General features: G+C 32.4%; 1 protein-coding gene across 1 annotated transcript in view; it reads right to left on the bottom strand.

Moving 5' to 3' along the window:
• Nucleotides 1–253: 253 nt before the first annotated feature.
• RPA2 (Replication protein A2) overlaps nucleotides 254–22,029 on the bottom strand; it is a 75,721-nt gene continuing 53,945 nt past the window's right edge. The window contains exons 4-8 of the mRNA XM_085812145.1: nucleotides 21,220–21,336; nucleotides 20,438–20,629; nucleotides 14,182–14,304; nucleotides 3,908–4,002; nucleotides 254–415 (exon numbers count right to left, since the gene is read on the bottom strand). Of these exons, the coding sequence (XP_085668271.1) occupies nucleotides 331–415; nucleotides 3,908–4,002; nucleotides 14,182–14,304; nucleotides 20,438–20,629; nucleotides 21,220–21,336 (612 nt within the window). The 3' untranslated portion in view covers nucleotides 254–330. The remainder of the gene's footprint in view (nucleotides 416–3,907; nucleotides 4,003–14,181; nucleotides 14,305–20,437; nucleotides 20,630–21,219; nucleotides 21,337–22,029) is intronic.

Below are 22,029 nucleotides of genomic sequence, written 5' to 3' on the forward strand. Positions count from 1 at the left end.
AATTAACGATAACCTTTAAAGTGCTCATGTAAACTTCATCAATTTTTCAATCATATTGCTATTGATATTTTCAACAAGTCTTGACAATAGTTCTAAGATGGTTAAAGTTGTGAACATGAATCCAAGGCGAATATGAATAAATTTTGCTAACTAAACAACAAGCCATCACTGATTTAACACACTTGCCTGCTAATAATTTAGTATCAAACTACCTCTTATCAGGAGTAATTATGAATGAATTTTAAGATAAAAATACCACTGGAAAATACACATTTAATATAACCAAAATATAATAAAATTACACTCAAAACAATATAAACTGTATGCAGCTTATACACAATCAGTAGACTTGAAATGCTCTTCATCTATAGTAGAATAGATGTGGCCCTCGTTACTCAAGAATTCTAAAGCTTCCCTGAAAATATAAAAAATATATCTCATAAATCAGGCAAACATAATTTATTTTTTGACAAGTGGAATTAATAACAGACATTTAAAACATTACCTTTACATAATCTGTTTACCCCAATCTTTAAATTTGAATTTGAATTTTTCATACTTGAAAACTTACAGATGTTGAGTTTAATATGCCAGTTTTCAGCAGTGTGTTTCAAAGATTAATATATTACCATTAAAAAATAGAAATGTATTATAACTTCATTTTTTATAATTAAATACAACAGAACTGATACAATAATAATCACAGTCTGGATAAAGATCCATTCATCCAGACCATCTGGATGAATGGATCTTTCTTCCTGCATGTCTTCAACAAATACTATAGAGTTAAAAAGATTATATTTCCATTAAACAACATGCAAAACATAATTATTTTGACTAAATAATATTTTTACTTTAAATTGAATAAATTGTTTTATTTGCTTGATCCTGCAATAATCAAATAGCGGCTACATATTATTCAGTATGATTCATATTCTTCTATTTTTATATTTTTTGATCAAAGAGGAATTTATTTTGGTACCTTTCCCATAAATGAACAAGTTGCACTTTCTCTGGCTCCAAAAATGCGATGGATCGCGTAACTGTCTTGTGCTGCTCAAACATGTCAGGAACGGACAAGAGGAAGCTGTTGGTTATAGGAAAAAGCATCAAGCCTTGCTGCTTTAAAGGACTTAGGATGGAGAGTTTACCAGTTGTGTATCACCTCTGAACTTTTTAAAGAATGGCTGAAGAATTGAGACAAAGTGCTACAACGCCAGTCGAGAAAAGTGCTGCTTCTTCTTGATAATTGTGCAGCACATCCTCATTTAGATTGCTTGATGAACGTCCAACTGGAATTTCTACCTCCCAGGACCACAGCTTTGGTCTAGCCAATAGACATGGACGTCATCAAAAATTTGAACACCCTTTATCGTGAAAAGTTGGCTAATTACATCCTTGAAGCAACTGAAGAAAGTTTGCTGACCTCATCATCAAAAGCCAGCAAAAGTCAGTGCAAAGGTCAACATCTTACAAGCAGTTACATTTGTGGCCGACAGCTGGCGAAAAGTGAGCAGTGAGACAATTCAGAACTATTTTTCTCACTGTGGCTTTAAGCAGGAGATCCTTGGAGATGGATGTGGGCATGCTCATTGAAAGTGAAAATGATGATTTACATGTGGAACTTCAACAGGTACAAAATAGTGAAGAATTTTTATCCAGTGACAACGAGCTTCAATGCTATGATGAAAATGAAGATTATGACGCTGCAATCGTTGCTCGAGTTGCAGCAAAACACACGACAGTATCGGGAGAAGAAGAAAGTGATGATGCCGCTAATAAGTTGGTGCAAGTGACAACACGGGAAACGAGGAAATGCATTGAAACTTTGCGTCGATATTTCACGCAGGAGGGAAATGAAGGCATCTCATTGCTGCGTTAGATGTTTATGGCTATTTCATTCACGTGCAATCCGCCAAGAGAACGCGTCAGATCACATCGGATAAGTTCTTCAAATGTTGACTGGAACTTGGTAAGAAATTGTTTTTATTGTGCTTCGCATGTTGAGTATCGTGGAGATCGTTTCTTAGAATTTGTTTCTAAATTAATTTTCTCAATGAAAAAAGTTTGACTGTAGTTCTTGTTTGTACGTGTATGTTTGTCATTCGTGTGTACTACACAATAAAGGTCATAATTACATTTTAGTACATGATTTACATTTACATGATTTACATTACTGTTTGCTACATATAGCACGTCCCGTCTTAGAACACACGACATTTTCGTGTAATCGAACCAGCCGGTTATTAGGACCAATACGATCGCATCCCGATGTGGTCCGATTAACCGGAATCGACTGTATATATATATATATATATACAATGCAAAACTGTAAACTAGATTAAAAAAAAATTACCACATACAGATATCAAATATATGAGTCCAAGATGCTAAATATACAGAATAAAAAAAATAGTTGAACTATATTTATAAAACATTATTATCCTTTTATACAATGAAATAGAAATAAAAAATCAATATAATATTTAGAAGCAATTGCATAATTTTACAATCTTTCAACTGTCACCATTCATTAAGTGTCAGAGTCAGCCTACAGTCACTGAGACTACCGAGCCAAAAGGACTTCATCTTTGTGATTATCAGTCAATTTTCAATTCTTTAGCCAGGGTTTGACAATTCTAAATTTATTACCAACCTGTATGTGTCATATATGTTGCCATTTTATATGGATTGTAAATCTGACAACTTATTTGATGTCTCAAAGTGGAATGACTTGGTTAAATCATTAAACAGTAATGTAGGTAAGTTCATCAGATTTAATGCCTATATGGCCTGCCGAAATGGCCTGTATGCAGTAAAAGATAGAAAAATCTCTTTCCTGAAGGCTCTGATTCAACTTAGCTCTGGATAAATAATAGATAATCATAACCAAAGAATAATTCTTGTATCTTCAGGGTACTTCAGGTTACTTAATTATATACTATATAATTAACTATACTTAATTATATAGTTATAATTATATACTTATTAATTAATTATATATTCCTCAAAAGGTATATATTAGTATTTAATAAATTTCCTTCGATTCAGTTTAGAGATTAACAAAGGGAAAAAAGACAATAGAAATTTTTGATGTAAAAACATAATACACTTTCTGGTCATAAATAAAAGTGCTCTGACATGGTCATGGAATTCATACCTGTGTATGGAAACAATGTAATAGCCTTTATTTTCATGTCAGTATCCATTAAAGAGCTATCTATATATTATATCACTTTATCACAGTTACCAAAATATTTCAAAATTGAATTTTTTGCATAATTCCATGGGTAGATTTCCAAATGTTTCTGGAGGAGCAAATACTGATCAATTCCTAACAAATACTTAAGAAGACTTTAATAATAATAATAACAATAATTAGTGATTTCAAGCATTAACTTCACTTTTATGACTTAAAGCCTTCCAAGCATATTAAACTATGACTGAAACGAGCTTACATAAAAATGAATACAAAACATATAATGCTTCCAAACTAAACAATTGAATAAAATGATAGATAATCAAGCAAATGGGAAAAATTTCAACTACTGAAAAAAGGAAATGTTAGCATCCCAGTTTTCAAACATATGCCACTTTCAGTACAATAGATAGAAAGCTAAAGGGTATAAAATGCGTGAGGGTCAATGCTTGAAAGTCAGTGCTAAACAATGTAATTATACATTATCCTCGACAAAAATATCATATACTATTTTTTAAAAGATTTCTTATTTTATACATGCAACCCAACAAAAATATTCAAAAACTATCACAGACTTATATTTGAAGTTTCTAAAATATTTATAAATATTTTGCAATACTAATAAGTTGACGTTCATAAACAGTAGGTAAATATTTACAAGAAAATCTCAATTACAATTAATGAAAAAATAAATAAAACAGCTCTTACTGTATGGACTGCCGATTAAGGGATTTCAAACTACTGTACAAATCGAAGGTACTAATTCCTTGCTCATCTTTACAGGCATTTACAGCTTGCAGAACCTACAGACATTATATTTTTAAATGAAGAGTCTCATTATAACATTTAATAAAAGAAATTAACAAGGTATACAATTATATTAAAGAAAATAATATACCTCTTTCTTGTGTTTAAAATTTACTTATAAACACATAAAAAGGCCATATTATTTTCTTTATGTACCTGCGTTTAAAATTTACTTTATAGTTTAGAATTATTTGTTAAAAAAACAGAAGATATATACAGTCAAAAGTCGTTAATCCGGACTCGTCGGGATTTCGGGGATTCCGGATTATAGATCATCAGTTTAAATCTCGTAAGATGGCATGCAGAAATTCTAAAATTAAAAATATGAAACCGTAATTTATGAAATAAAGAACAATTATGATCTAAAGGGTATCAAAATTTACAAAAAAAAAAAAAGCTTAATATTTTTATTTGTTTACTTTATTAAACATTTCTTTCAATGTAAGTTGTTTAAGTTGCTTCGTTTTATGTGATAATACTTTCTCTTTAATTCTATAAGCAGACATAATTTCTTGTTCAGTTACAAAGTTCCGCTGTTCAAGTCCCGTTAATTGCTGTGCCGAGAATACCGACTAACTTGTCAATCGAAATTTTTCGTTTTTACTAACCTCTCTGTCACATTCTTCATGTCTTTATCCATTTTTTGCAGCAATTCCACTTTTTGTTTGATGAACATCGAAACATACTTTCGTTTTGTACGATCCTTCGGGAGCTCCAGAATCGGAAATTCTATTTGACATAATTGAAAGTTCAAGTTTACTTTTATAGTATTGCTCTTACAGTCTGCAAAAAATAATAAGCCGATCCAATTCGAAAATTAAGGAACAACGCAATCATCAACATTAACTGAAATTGATAATTAGATAATTTTAGCTTATACCATCCATTATACATAAAACGCGCACGCGAAAACGTATTCTGCGCTTGCACACACTCATATGCGCAGTCGTAAAAGGTCTTACGCGCACGCATAAACGCCTATGCGCATGTGTCAACGCAGCGCATGCGCAGAAAGTTTTTAGCTTTGAGGTCCGGATTATAGATCATTCCAAATTATGGGTGTCCGAATTAACGACTTTTGACTGTATATAGATCAAGCAAATATTAAATTACTGCAGTGATTGCCTACTTTAGTTCCAAACTTGATGATTGCTTACTTTAGTTATGTAGAAATTTACTAACAGTTCCTCCCAAAAATTAATTTTTAGAATGCAAATTGCATGAGTTGTTGATAAAAATTTAATTTTTCAGAACTTGTAAAATTAGGAAGAGAAACCTTAGAATAACCTAGACATTTAATAAAACTATCAATTTCAAGAGCGAATGACATTCCCATTTCGTCAGGAACGCAAGGACCTTTTCACGGTTCCTTAATTTCAGAATGGCATGCTTTGCTTCCATAATGAATTTCCTTTTTATTTGCAGAAACACCTATTTATTCTTTTAAAATAAATAAATTGTTGACGACTTTCATATATTGAAAAATGCCATGAACTGATATAAAACTTTTCAGTATAATAAAGCAGGGTAAAAAAATCATAACTGGATAAAGGTAGTCATGCACTCAAGAGCTTAAGTTTCGCTTTATCCTTATTATCCATTTTAAATTTTGATATACAAATTTGAAATTATTATTGACTGAAGTGTTAAGTAAGTATCTGCATTATTAGCATTTTGTAAGAAACATGTCAGGAGCATTAATTTTATAATTATTCGATACAACATAATTTATTATGAAGTAGTTGGTATTTTTACAATGGGAAGGAGAAATCGCCAAATTCAAATGGAAAGCCCAGGCACTGCTGCAAATTACAGTTTTCCTTTATGTATTTTTATCATATATATACAAAAATATGTAAGATAAAATAATAAAATAAGTCAACCAAAATTACATTTTAAATGTGCAATAGCCACTTGAGTCTTTAATCTGGACGTTTCGCCTTTCCATAATGCTGGATTATAAACCTAATTTTGAATTCAGAGTCAAAAATTTTCAAACTGAAAACTTTCTCCTGTTAAATTAAACCTCAGTATTGGATGATGCACTGTCCTTCTACTCCTCACCTAGCTAGACTGCTACTTGCTACGTTTCTTACCTCAAAACAATGACACCTAGAGACATCACATTTTGAATAACGTAGTCCTCCGCTCGAAAATTTAAATAATTTAAAACAAGCACAATTAGCCTGCAAAGTTATTTGTGACCACAAATGTTAATTAAAATAAAAATGGATACTTAAAGATGCATCGGCTGTTAAGCTTGTTCTTCATTATAAATCTTCTGCGTACGCTTCAAGATCTATTTGCATTATTTTCTACATTATTATACCCATGTAATAATGTGACAAGGAAATGCATAAAGTAGTAGTTTCAATCACTGTTGTTTCAGCATTTTGTGGGAAAAAGGGGGGACAAAACAATTCTTAACTCCAATAGAGAAATGAGCAATAATCTTATGTGCCCATTTTTGTCCATTCTACATCACTAATAACAATTGATTTTAAAGGAATAAAGAAAATGCAGCAGCAGAGAACCAACAACAACTACAGCAGAAGCTAAAGCAAGAATGCGACACATCAAGATGAATGCTTGGTTCAGAGCAGTTTAGTTTCACTCAAGCTTTATCCCTGATTGGTTAATTTTAAGTTTTGCTTCCCCAAACTGAAATTATTATTGGCTGGAGTGTTGGCGATGCAAATAATCACATCATCAGCATTCTGAAAATACCATGCGAGAGATATTAATTTTAGAATGATACCATTTAGAGTGATTTTTTATAAGCAGTTACTATTTTTAGAACAGAAGGAAAAATAACCAAACTGAAAAGGAAAGTTAAGAGGTAAGTTAATGGAAGCCTTTTTATTTACATACTTTTGCATCTAATGGTTCTGTGAGACTAAAGGTGCATACAAGAGATAATAAGAGGTTTTGTTAACAATAACAACATTTATTTACAAGAAAATATACAAAAATTTCAATCAATTAGAGATATATATTATTAGGCATCTCTGCCTTCCATGTCCTACCTTTAGTATCCTGCCTGCCACTGACTATTAGGACGAACGCAGCGCCCTCTAGTCAGAATGACGCTGGAAATACGTAATACTCCCCACCTGAACTCACTTGAGTTCACTTACCATTGAATTTCAACTAAACTTACATTCAGGAACCATTTAAAATTACAAGAATAAAAATATAAGTAGCATATTATATCAAATACAAAGCTTCAAAATTATTCAGTGACTTAACATACAAAAACCAATTACACTTTAACTTCCAAAGAAAATTGTTCAAATATCAAGCCTTAAAATATAAGCACAATTAAACTATCATTAATACACAGATAGAACATTAACAAGTTGCAACTCAATTAAACTAACACAATTAAGGATTAATTTCCAAATTACACACAAGTTGTACTGAGCGTTTTATTTGTCCTTTAGGAGTTTGAATAAGAAGAGAACGAACTTTTCCATCTCTTCCTGGATATAGCTCTAATATTTTCCCCATCATCCACATATTTCTGGGATAACGCTCATCATTAATCAAAACAATATCATTCACTTTAAATGAAACTATTTTACCTGGTTGTGGAGAAATATAAGCTGATCTTAGATTAAGTAATTATTCCTTTCTCCACCTGTTCCAGAAGTGATTCAAAAGTGTTTGCTGATATTTATATTTCTTTACCAAAGAATTCCTATTAACATTTAAATTTTCATTTTTATGTTTTATTACAGGTAAAGACACCAACCTTTTACCAATAAGAAAATGAGATGGGGTGAGTGGAGAGGGTTCTGAGGGTTCGTTGTACAGATACGTGATAGGCCTGGAATTAACCAGAGCTTCAATTTCCGAAAAAACAGTTTCCAATTCCTTCAAAGAGAGAGAGGATCGTCCAACAATTTTCTTTAAGCAGGTTTTAACCGTTCGTATCTGTCTCTCCCAGAAACCTCCCCACCATGGAATTTTTTCAACTATAAAATTCCAAACTATACCTTTAGAAGCAAACAAATTTTTAACTTGATCATTATCTATCTGATTCCACCATTTTTTCAATTCACTATTTGCTTTTTTAAAAGCTTTGGCGTTATGAGAATATATAGTGGAACATGATCCTCGACGAGAAACAAATCGTCGGAATCCTAACAAAAAGGAATCAGCACTTATGTTAAGAACTACTTCTAAGTGGATAGCTCTTGTCACTGCACAGCTGAATGTAAGTAAATAACACTTTGAATTAAAATCACGAACAAAAAATGGTCCGGCAAAATCCACACCGCATACATCAAATGGCGGATGCTCTTGAATTCTGTCAGGCGGTAAAGGGGCAACCACCTGCATTCCAGATTTCACTCTGAATCGTCTACAAATCAGACAGTTATTTAACACTTTTTTCACAAATTGACGACCTTTAACAATCCAGAATTGTTCTCGTAAATGTGTTAAAATTGCATCAACACCTAAAAGGCACATTTTAGTATGAGAATCACAGATAAGTAGTTCAACAAATTTATCATTAGATGGAAGAAGCCAAGGATGTTTGGCTCGCATATCGTTACTTGAAAACTGTAAACGTCCCTTTAAACAAAGTAAGTTATTATCATCAAGTTCAGGATTCAAATTAAATATGCGTGAACTCTTATCGATAGTTCCTTTAGAAAGAAGTTGGGTAACTTCTGTACTATAATGTTTGAACTGAGTAGCTTTGATCCAAAACCGCAAAGCTTGCTCGAGTTCTGGAGCACACACAGATCCATTTAATTTTGTAGAATTAGGTTTAGAATTGTGCACAAACCTTTTAATCCAAGTAGTAACATGCAGTAATCTACTTAATTCGCTGAAGTCATTAACGTCCAGTAACAACGACATAGGTAAGTTTCCATTAGCTGAACTGGTTACCATGGAATTAACCAGTGCAGTCCGTCGCTCTTTCACTATAACGCGTTCATCACAGATGTCATTAAAATGTTGTAGCGATTCTTGAAGAGGCCACGAGTAAAGTGGTTTAGACAACCAAACAGGGCCTGACCACCACAGAGAACTTGTAAGAATCCTCCTCTAGTAGTAAGGTCCGCGGCATTATCGGAGCCACTGCGACGGTTCCAACACTCTGGTAGAGTCAGCGACTGCACTTGAGCTACTCTGATGGCGACAAATGGTTTCCATTGTTTAGAAGATCCTTTCAACCAATAAAGGACGATTTGAGAGTCGCTCCAAAAGAAAATTTGTTTCGCGAAATTAGGAAATAGACCTTGTAAATAATTTCCTAAAGAGCAGCGAGGAGAGCTGCCATTAACTCTAATCTTGCAAGAGTCAAAGTTTTTAAAGGAGCAACCTTACTTTTTGACATTATAAAGCTCACTTTGATTTGGCCATTGTAATTCACGTACCTTAGGAACGCAACAGCCCCATATGCCTTGGGACTGGCGTCACAAAACACATGAAGAGAAACTTCACTTATTTCTACACTTTCAAAAAAACCTTCTTTCAATAGATACTGATTCAAGTTCACAAAGTTCAGAACACCAGGTTTTCCATTTATTTTGTAGGTCACTTGGCAAATCTTCACCCCATTGCAGACCACGTTCCCACATCTCTTGCAGAAGAATTTTCACAGTGATTACAAAGGGACTGATCAGTCCACATGGATCAGATATCTTTGAAATAACTCTCAAAACGTGACGCTTGGTGATTCTAGCATCAATGGAATCCCTAACATCTCTTAAATCTAATTTAATTTTATCCTCAATCGGATCCCACTTCAATCCCAAGAAACCTGTTCCTTGCCCGAAGTCAGTATTTTCCTCATATCCGTTTTCATTCCAAAGTTTATACAATTCCGGACAATTAGTTTTTAATTTCCTCAAATGAAATCCCGCTGCTTTTAATATCTCTATTGCTATAGACGTCAAATAATAAGCATCTTGAACGGTATTGGCTCCATAGCAGAGATCATCAACATAAAGAAAGGAATTTAACATGTCATAACATTTTGGATGATGTTCCTTAAATTTCTTAATGTGAAATTTCAAAACGCAAGCCAAGGAAAATGGCGAAGTAGTTAAACCGAATGGGAGACGATTTAAATGGAGAGTTTCGGTTGAATCACCTACCTCTTTGGGAAACCACAAAAATTTAAGGTATTTTCTATCTTCCTCCGCAATCTCTATCATAAGAAAAGCTTTCTCTAAATCTCCGCAAAATGCAACTTGATATTCTCGAAATTTAAGAATTATGTCCAATAAATTTGCATAACGATTTACTCCTGATTCTACAGACTCATTAAGAGATTTATTATTTCATTAGCCTTACTGCTACAGTCATAAACAATTCTAACTCGAGTTGTTTCCTTGTCATCCCTAATTACTGCTCTGTGGGGCATATAATATCCTGAATTTTTATCTTCATTAACACATTTTCCCACAATCTGACATTCTAACTGATCCGATATAATTTGTTTATACTGGTCATAAATTTCTTGATTTTTATTTAGTTTTTGCTTTAACGAATCAAAACGCTTTTTCGCAACCTCATAATTAGAATTCAACCCAATTGCAGGTCCCAAGTTTTCTTTCCACATCAATCTACAAACGTACCTTTCCCCATTAAATTCCAGAGAATTTTCAAATTTTTCAATCAACTGATTGTCCCATTCAGAAAAGTTTTGTTTGTCTGACTGAAATTCTTCTATTTCCCAAAATTTTTTCAAATCGCACAAAATGGAAGAAGAGTCCATGACCAAGCATACATTTTCATAATTATTAGTTAATTTATTACTTCCTTCGACTCCCGCTAGTAACCAACCGAAACAAGAATTTATCGCAGTAATGTTTTCATTTAACTTTACTCTCTCGTCATAAACAATATCCCAAAATGAATTGCATCCGATAAGTATTTCCGTCTGACAGTCGCCAGAAAATGAATCAGCCAAAGGTAAACCTCTTTCCTTCAACGCATTGCGAATAGATACATCAGGAATTTTCAAGGACAAATTAGATATATAATCCGTTATGACAGCTTCTAACTCGTACGATTTCGAAATTTGATCGCTATTGCGCAACGTCAATGAAACGATACCGTATTCCTTCTCACGTGCTATTTTGTCTTCGAAAGCAAAAATAGCTATTCTTTCATAGCGTATTGGCTTTAATTTTAATTCTTTAACTAATCGAGAAGAAATAAAACTTCGATGACATTGTCTGAAATAACATTAGTTAAGACTGAATTTTTATCCGAACAGGCTAAAACTGTACATGTTTGTAAAAAGGGCTTATTTTTGGTACATATATTACTATGAGACATAGAAATATTCTCGGCGCTTTTATTAGATTTAGATTGTGAGTCATTCAAAACAGTTTCGCTTTCCACTCGCTTCTCACAACCTCTCGTCTTAACATCAACGGGTTTATTTTTTCTACACACAGACTCATGATGAAAATTGCTTAAACAATTTTTACACGATATTTTTGCCCTACATACGCGAGACATGTGATATTTTTGAAAACAACACCAGCATCTAGCTTCAGTCCTAAGCTTATTTATTTTTTGTTCTACATCCAATTTTTTACAACTTACGGAATCGTGATGACCGTCACAGAATAAACAAGAATTTTTTATTTGTGTATTTAACGCTGAAACGGTTGATATATTTTTAGGCTTTGAATAGTTTTTCTGATAAGTTTGACCACTTTGATAATTTTGGGAAAAGGATCGTTTTGTTTCGTAACTTTTTAGGGGGCTCATCACAGTTTTGGCAATTTCCCTAGATTCGACTTCATTCCTCAAAAACGTAATAATTTCAGAAACCTCACAATTCACTTCCCTGTTTCGTTTTCGGTGAAAATCTAACACCAAATCTTGTGGTAGCAACTTCGATAATATTGGATTCAATAAATGCCCATATGAACCCTCCGTTACATTTAATGAACGCAAATTTCTTATATTAACTTCTATTTCATCGTATAATTTACGCAAACCCTCAACATTAGACGAACTTCTCACGGGTTCTAAGCTTAATAATTTAGTCATGTAAGAATTTATAATAGAATCAGTTCTACCATATCTTTGTTTTAAAAGCTCAAGACATGAGTCATAGTTTTTCTCATTTAATTCAAAACCCGCAACAACGTTATGTGCAGGACCAAAAAGAAGAGATTTTAAATATTGGAATTTTTCAATTTTCGTAAGTGAATTGTTTGAACTGATTGCGCTATCAAAACAGTTTAAGAATTCCATAAATTTGCCAGAATCACCATAAAATCGCGAAATTTCTAACTTTGGTAATTTTAAAGCCGTAACGGTGTTTTCCGAAACACTAGATGTGTTAAGAACTGAAGAAGTCCACTGAACATTTTCTGCTGCTAATTCTTTAATTTTGCTTTTTAGTTTAATCTTAGCTAACAATATTTTGTCATCGTATTCTTCCGAAGCTTTTAATTCACCTTTAAATTTTTCCGGGTCGTCTATGAGTGCTTCCACCTCTAAATCATGGCTTTTCAAGATCTGCTCTTTCGTTTCTAATAGTTCCAGTAGTTCTGATAATGAACTTACGTCTTCGACGGCTTCATCAAGCTTCTGCACTCTTTTAACTAGTTTAGTACCACTAGCGCAAACGTTACTTTTTTTTTTTTTTTTTTTTCAGTTATTTTCGAAAGCTTATCCATATTAACTCAGAATTTGTGAGTTCAAAAGATCTTACCTCCACAGTCCACTATGCAATGTTACGTATCCAAAAGCATGCGTAAAGTATCCAAACTTCTCAGAAATATAATCCAGTAATGATGACTAATTACTTCCGGTATTCCACATTCGTGGACAAGATGCACCAATTTTGCATCTAATGGTTCTGTGAGACTAAAGGTGCATCCAAGAGATAATAAGAGGTTTTGTTAACAATAACAACATTTATTTACAAGAAAATATACGAAAATTTCAATCAATTAGAGATATATTATTAGGCATCTCTGCCTTGCATGTCCTACACCTTTAGTATCCTGCCTGCCACTGACTATTAGGATGAACGCAGCACCCTCTAGTCAGAATGATGCTGGAAATACGTAATACATACTTTTTGTCTTGCACATATGTAAATAGCATGTAAGGAGATAACAAGGTTATAAAACTTATACGATAGATGAAGTTAATTTATCACAATTTCCTAAAAATCATATTTCTTTTCTTAGTTGTTTTTAACCACCTCTTGTAGTTTAAATACATGTTCCTAGTTAAACTTATGTGCATATCTACCAGCTTTGCACTCTAACACGAGTTGATTTCAATGCAAATATTGATTTTCTTGTTTAAAAAAAAAATACAATCACCTAAGAAAATTATATAATTAAAGTTAATATAAAGTTACGTTATTATTGTTAACACTTTGAAAATAACTTAATTTTCAATGTGTTTAAGTAATTCTGTGAAATACGCATTTTGTTTGGCAATAGTATTAGTTACCAGCACAGAAAATTAAAAAACTAAAGGATTTTATCTGATCTGAATTTTATTTCAGATTCAAAATACTCTTATGCATCCAGATTTCATGATGCAATTTCTTTCAGCACAGTTAGCAAGAAAATACATTCAAGAGTTTATTTAAAGAAGTATATGAACTACATAAAAATATAAATACAAAAATGTATATATATATTTTACATTATACCTAAAGAGGCATTTTTTAAACGTTTTGTGTGCTAGCTTTATTTATTAAATACATTTTTTTTGCACTAAAACCATTAAATTCAATTCAACAGCACTATCACAAAATATTTAAAAAGAGCCTATCTTTCGAATTTCCAATACACAGTCTCACACGCTGGAGATAAAAATGTTTTCCCACCCCTTCCCTGTACAATGTTGCATTGCTCACTTTGATTCCAAATTTGGGCTTTCAGATGCCCATATTCGAGTGGAGGACTACATTATTCAAAATGTGATGTTTCTAGGTACCAATGTTTTTTCACAATGCGAGAAACATACATACATTCATGCAGTTTCTTCATTATTTGATTTTTTAAATATAATGCCTTGCTCTAATATTTGGTTGCAACAATTTGAAAAGTGAAATGCCATTTTATAGTGGACGATGCAAAATGCCAAAACAAAGGCTTAAAATAAATAAATAAAAAATAATAATAAAATAAAGTGAGAGAAAATTTCATAATTAATTTATATACCAGCTGTTGAGGCTTTGTAAGTCTTCTTGAAGCAGATGCAAAAGTATCAGATGAACCAAGCATGCCAGATGCCATAGTATTAGAAGCTCCAAAAGACATTGTATTGCCTGCAGACGCACCACCCTGTAAATTATATATAAAATATATATACATACATTTATACCAATGACCTAAAAAGAAATTCAAATACATATTTCAAAATTATACATATTAATTATAATAATATTACAATTTTAAAATATATATTTAAAAATTTATCACTGTCAGTCCCTTGCAGGTTTATGACTATAAGCAATACTTGCAATGAAAGATCATACACAAATTAAGTGACTAAAAAAGTACCCAGCTGTCACAGGATTTTATAATTTTCACAAAACCAAAATAAAAGTCCAGACTATAACAAAGCATTTAGAGAAACCTGCAGCTTGAAAAAGGACACTGATAATATTTTATCAACAGTGTTAACATGGCTAATAATTTAATATGTCTTTTTTATTAATTTAGAAGTCAAACAACAAAATCAGTGTTATATTTTCAAATTTTCATGACTAGTTTCGATGGTTTTATCGAACCATCATCCTCAGCTGCAAAAGCGCTTTTTTGATGGTTTTTACCGAACCATCATCCTCAGCTGCTGAAAATTTGAAAATATAACGCTGGTTTTTGTTGTTTGACTTCTAAATTAATATTTGTTTGGCATGTTATTGTATTAATACATCTTGTTTTAAAACTGAATTATATGTGTATTTTAAACATAAATAGTAGTTTACTAATGTAAGTAAAAGGACAGATAAGCTAGTTTTGATTTTCAACTTCTTTATAATTTTTTCCACAGCTTTATCTAACTTACAGATATTTCATGGTTCCTTCTCTCAAATCTTATATTGCCAGCAATAAGACTCCTTCAAGACATCTGTATTTTAAATCATATCAATACAGTCTGCCACTAACACTGCGGGTCTACAATCTGCCCCCCAACTCTTTGAGCAAAATTTTCTTCTAAACTTCCATAAATATTTTAAAGTATTTTGCACCATTCTTCTTGTAGCATGGTAATTAGTTCCATTTTGGTTTGGGAATAATTTGATCTGGGTTACTATCAGACTCGGATTTATTCCAAAAATGTTCAGATGGGCTGAGATCCAAGACTCTAGAGTAGTCAGTTCAGTAATTTCACTATCACTCCCTCAAACCACTCAGAAATTATCTCTGTTCCATGAACAGGTGCATTATCATGCTGAAATGGGCCAGCTCTAGACAGTAAACAAGGAGAATAAGATTGTCCAATACTGTTTCTTAAGCTTTAGCATTCAGAGCTAAGGTACAAAAACTAATGGACTGAAACCAGAAAAAGTAAAATAGGACTCCTCAGATAAATTTTCCAATGATGACAATACATTTCAGCAAATAACATCTTTTTCTTTTCCAGAAACCTGCTACATACACATATGTTTATCTGATCTCCACAACAAGTAACATGATTCAGCATCCGACAAGATAAGCTTCTATTGTCTACTTTTCACTAGCAAAGTGTTATCACTACTATAATCAATGCCCATTCTGTGTAATGATCAGTGATGTCCTGCAATTTCCCTATGGAATCTAACTGAAAACATCTTTGGGTGGTACAAGAATTGGTAGAACTTTCTGAAGCCAATCAAAAGACTGTAGCTTCAAATTCTAAAAAGGCTTGGCAGTTTCTTTTAACATGTTGAGCGCCACATGTATTTCATAGGCAATCCCGTTCAGGATACGCACGCCGCTTAAAAGCTCTGGTATTGTAGGGTCAGTGATTCTTATCGCAGTAAAATATAATTTACGTTTGGAACGTGATTCCTATAGGCATTCAATCAATACATTACGCACCAAGTCTATTTTGTTTTCTTTACCGTTTGGCCAACTAAATAAGATTTTATCGAAATGGATTTGTGGCCCGTGTTAATTTTACAACAAACCAGTTCATTGCAGTTCTTGGCCCCGTGCAGACAAAAATTTTCTTTAGCCCTGATCATCAAAATGTCAGTCTGAGAGTGTGAAAGCGATAGCAGCAGTGAAATTATTTTTGCTAGAAAATGACCCAGAGTGGATGTATTTTTATTATCTTCTGAAGAGGAGGAGGAGGAGATTGTTGGAGAATGACGGCCTACACGAAAAGTCTAGTGTTAGCCACAGATGGCTGACACGGCCTAAACGGAAAGTCTAGTGTCAGCCATAGATGGCTGACATGGCGCTCAACATGTTAATCATACATTGGAATATTAATGATCCATATTGGTAAAATTTCATGGCTTTCCAAGTTGGGACTATAGTTTTATAACTTCATTATTTTCCATTTCACTAATACATCACTTACTAGTGCATATGAAATCAAATACAAGTTATATTATTTGTTTCAATGGCTGTTCACTGTTAATGACAATAATGTTCTATTAACATAGTGGTCATTTAGAAAAGAAAGAGAATGATTAATACTAATATTTAACCATAAGAAAATTTATATTACATCAGAGAATGATACATGTGTATTCCTATTTTACTATTATTCGATTATTAATTATCAATAAACAGTAATATAATGCAGCTTTCAAATTTACTGAAAAATTCTTTCAGAACAAATATCCACATTCAAGAATGTTGTATAACAAATAATTACTTTTTTCAATTAATTGGGTTTTAAAATTAAGATAATATTGGTTTAACTCTGCATTCTCATATTCACTTCTGTATTTTAAACCTTTTTTCCCTCTTTAATTTTATTTCTTGAAAATTGAAAGAAAGAAAATTATGTAATGTAAACTATTTCTGACAGAAGGTGTTAAATGAAGAATATAATATATTAAAAAGCACATATGAATAAATGCACTGATATTACTGTACTTTAAAAATATCTGTTAAAATTATTAATATCATTAATACCATTTTACTTGTACTTTTTGTTTTACATGTATCGTATACTATTATCACAAAATAGAAGTTTCTAAATCAGAAATTGAGGGGAAGGGGAATTCAAAGAAGAAATAAATGAGCAAGTTCGGTATTATTATTCAGTCCATTGGCAGTGATTAAAAAGCTGACCCTTTTGAAGAGATATTAATCCTCTTGTTCATTGACTTCATAATCTTTTTATAAAACCTCACTCATAAGGAAAATATTTTAAAAGGGAATGAAATGGTTAATTTCACATTTATATTACATCCAGAAAAAAGGAGGGAAAAGTCCTATTAAATCAAACTCTGCTACATCACAAATCACTGTGCTCTCTTTCACAAGAGTCAAATAAAAACAAATTCAAACATTACAAAAATTTAAAAAGTCTTGAAAGACATATTTCTGATGTAAAAACTTCACTTTATATATGCTAATTAAAATATACAATTTAACAAAATTCTCCTTTTCTGATAATATAAATTTAACTGTTCAATTCATTAGTTACGGTAAATCAAGCAATGGCTATTTGCTTTAAATAAGATAAGCTTTTGTGGAAGACTTACTCCAGAAAACTAACCTGTAGTCATGTTATAAATGGGACCTTACGCTTATGCAAAGAAAACTATAAAAATGCCCATGCAACCAACAAATTCACTGAGTCAAACTACCAGCTCTCAGTAGTGTGATAACCTGGCCACATAGAGACAACATAAATCTGAGTCCCATATCTGAAGGATATATTCTGAAAGATGACAAGCAAATCCTTCCTTTTTACATATCACTTTTAAATTATTTAAGCCAGATTCTATTAAGACAAAGAATATTTTGATTTTAAAGGGACCAGAGTTTTCATACCTTAAAATCATAGAAAATACTCTGATATTTTTGCAGTTCTAGAAGAAATCTATATTATTAAATATTACACACACACGACACAACAAAGTACAGTTTCTGAACACTGGCATGCCTAAATGAACAAGATACACTATGTGTTTAATCACAATAGGCAAGATTCAAATAGATACAAATTAATTCTTTCCAGTCACATTTTCCATAAGCATAGCAGTTTCACTGGTTGGAATTATTTTGGAGTAGCATACTCTCAGTCAATAATTGCTTAAAAATAGGAAAATTTTATTCAAATGCATTTATTTATACTATATGCAGAGATTAACTATTTAAATATACGAGGGCCATCCAGGAAGTAGATTACGTTTCCATCTGTGTCCGCTAGGGGCGGGGCTAGCGCGGCCATCTTGGGGTCAGAGCGTTGCGCAGCTCAGTCTGCATCTAGCCGTGCTAGTGAGAGGTTCGTGCTGTGCTCCGTTCAGATACTGTGATGGTTTGAAATGTCTGCGTTAATTGAAAATCCCGCGAGCTGCGAGGTGCGCTCAGTAATAAGGTTTCTGACTGCAAAAAACTGTAAACCGATAGAAATCTATCGGCAGCTTCGTGAAGTGTATGGGGACAACATTATCACTGAAGGTGGAGTGCGTCAGTGGGTCATAAGATTTCAAAATGGCCGAACCAATGTTCACGACGAAGATCGAAGTGGGAGACCCAGCATAGTGACCGCCGAACTTCTCGAAAAAGTCGATGCTAAAGTCCGTGAAAATCGAAATTTCACAATAACGGAACTTTCTTTGAGTTTTCCACAAATTTCGCGAAGTTTGTTGCACGAAATCATCAGCGAAAAGCTTGGTTACCACAAGTTTTGTGCAAGATGGAAGGCAAGAAGAGGTAACAAAGTGGTTGAAGGCGCAGGCGGCCGAATTTTTCGACGAAGGAATTTCCAAGCTCGTACATCGCTACGATAAATGCCTTAATTTGTATGGTGACTATGTAGAAAAGTAGTATTTGAGTGTGGCTTTCATCTGTATATAATAAAATTTGTTTCCTATACTTTGTTTATTTTTTTATTCCAAAACGTAATCTACTTTCTGGATAGCCCTCGTATATATTCCATGGAGCTTTCAGTTCACAGCCAGCCTTTGCAAAAATTGCCATTGCCTTATACAGTACAAAGTCCGTAAATCCGGACTCGTCGTGACTTCGGTGATTCCGGTTTAGGGTTTATAGATCATCAATTTAAATCTGGTAAGATGGCATGCAGAAATTATACAATTAAAAATATGAAATCGTAATTTATGAAATAAAGAAAAATTATGATCTGAAGTATATCAAAATTTACACACACACACACACACACAAAAAAAGGGGGGGAGCTTAATATTTATTTGTTTACTTTATTAAACATTTCTTTCAATGTAAGTTGTTCAAGATGCTTCCACAAAAAATTCAAAAAGTTTCTTTTTCTTGCGTCATATATAGTGGACTTCCAATGCCATACTTCTCACATAATTTTGAGACAGATAGGCCTTTATCCATTTTTTGCAGCAATTCCACTTTTTGTTTAATGGACATCGAAAAATGCTTTCACTTTGTAGATCCTTTGGCAGCTCCAGAATTGGAAACTCTTTTTGACATAATCGAAAGTTCAAGCTTAATTTTTATAAAATTGTTCTAACAGTCAGCAAAAAATAATAAGCCGGATCCAGTTAGAAGATTAAGGAACAGCGCAATCTGCAACATTAACTGAAATGCTTTAGATAATTTTAGCCTAGCTTATACCGTTCATTATACATTAAATGCGCATGCACATAATGTTTGTAGTTTTGAGGTCCGGGTTATAGATCATTCCGGATTATGGATGTCCGGATTACAGACTTTGTACTGTACTAATTAAAATTTTTGTTCCGCTAAAAATACCAAAATTTTTCACATGAGAAAACCAGATTTACTCAAATTTACAAAAATTCAACTACACACAAATTAATTCTAAATCAGTTTCTCCTAATATTTTCAATCTTAGCTTTCCTCCTAAAATCTACACCAATCTAAAGCTGTGTTTTCAACAAATTTGATAGTTTTTATTTTACATTTTAATACATATTTCTCTTCCATACTAACTGTTATGTCACGAGCTGGCAACATTCCAGCTCATGACCACAACAGCAGAACGGTCTTGTGAAGAATATTCCGGAATAAGTTCTGAAGAAATTAAATAAAGGAGAAAACACAAACCAAAATACTACTGCTTAAGTACTTTTAGCTACTCAGGATTTGTAAATTATCAGATTGAAAGGTAGCTAAAGTTACAATGCCTTTGTAAATACCTTTACAAAAAGAGATGTTATAGCACAGAAATTATTTTTACACCATTTATTTTAAATGATCTTCTTTTACTTCAAACAAAAACATTAAATAAACTGTGATCAATGAGATAAGCACATAAAAATTTGAATATAAAAAGTAAACATTAAATAACCTGCTTATCCATAACAGCCACAGATATAGATGTATGAATAACTTCAGCAATATGCATAGTTATTTCATTGGCATTCTTGATAGGTACAATATTAAATGCAACAACGTAACGCTTTCCCTTCAGAGATCTGACTGCTCCTGTAACTCGAGCATAAGTATTTTCTTGAATGATGCTGGCTTTCTTACTCATATCCTAAAATAAATGAAAGAGGATAAAATATATCCTTTTCATTCCAAAAACACTACATGAATAATTTGGGTCGAAAACATTTCCTACTACTTTAGTTGGATGAATTACATGATGTATGATAAAACGCAGGAATATCTTTCAGCGAATTGTGAAAACAGAACGTTGAAGATATTTCTGCCTAACCCTTATACAATACAAAAGGTGGGAATGAAAAGGAAAAAAAGAAATGGCCACACAATCTTGAAAGGTATCTGAACACAATAAAGAATTTCTGGAATGAAAGCACACATTTATAAATACAGAAATTGCAATTGCTACAACTTACTCATTTTCAAATGATAAAATGCATTTCAAAGCATAAACATATACTTTATCAAAGATTACCACTAAAAACTACATTATTAGAATTATTTGTTATACTACATTAAAAGAATTTTTTTTTAATTTTAATTTTAAAAAACCAACAATGAAAATACGGAACTGTGATAAAAATATTAAAACATTTCCAATAAATATTACACTAATCCAGTTATTAAACTGAACCATGTTTCAAATCAACAACAAAGAGTAAGTAGCATTTGACTTTCTCATACTTCATTTTCACCAGTCCAAATTTGAACTTCAATGGGTGGAGCTGTACAATCACTAATCGTGTAAGTGACTTTTGTAGTTTGGACATCCACTGTCTGCACGAGTCCCACAAATGTAATCTAAAATAAAATAAAAATATTCATGAAATTTATACAGTCAGAAGTCTTTAATCCGGACTCGTCGGGACTTCGGGGATTCCGGATTATAGATCATCAATATAAATCTGATAAGATGGCATGCAGAAATTATAAAATTAAAAATATGAAACCGTAACTTACGAAATAAAGAGCAATTATGATCTAAAGGGTATCAAAATTTACAAAAAAGAAGCTTAATATTTATTTGTTTACTTAAACATTTCTTTCAACGCGCGCATACGTAAAGCATACATTAAGCATAGTCGAAATTAGACAATTCCAACCAGAAAACTATTTGATGTGTATTCGTGATATTTATAATGCCGAGGAATTTGATTTAAATTATATCAAAGACGGAGTACATCGAGATGAAATACTACATTTAGTAAGGAATTATAAGCTGAATAAAATAAAAACATCCGCCTCTTCGATAGCAGTCAAAATGGATATTTTCATTGAAATATGCTGCCCAAAACTTTTCGCGATTACAATACTTCCTTTTTACTTCGTAAAGGAAGTAAAAATGTTACATGAAATAAAGTATTGCTAGGAATTTTGTATTTAGTTAGATAATTTTAGTAGAATTAAAATTGTTGTATTTTCCCGTGCAATGCAGCGAGAGACAAATTTTAAGAGAAAGCTATGGCAGGGACACGTGTACTTAACACTGAGTGA

The sequence above is a fragment of the Stegodyphus dumicola genome, chromosome 2, assembly GCF_044657685.1.
Source record: "Stegodyphus dumicola isolate Sdum_Otavi_A_Nest chromosome 2, ASM4465768v1".
NCBI classification, from domain to species: Eukaryota; Metazoa; Arthropoda; class Arachnida; order Araneae; family Eresidae; genus Stegodyphus; species Stegodyphus dumicola.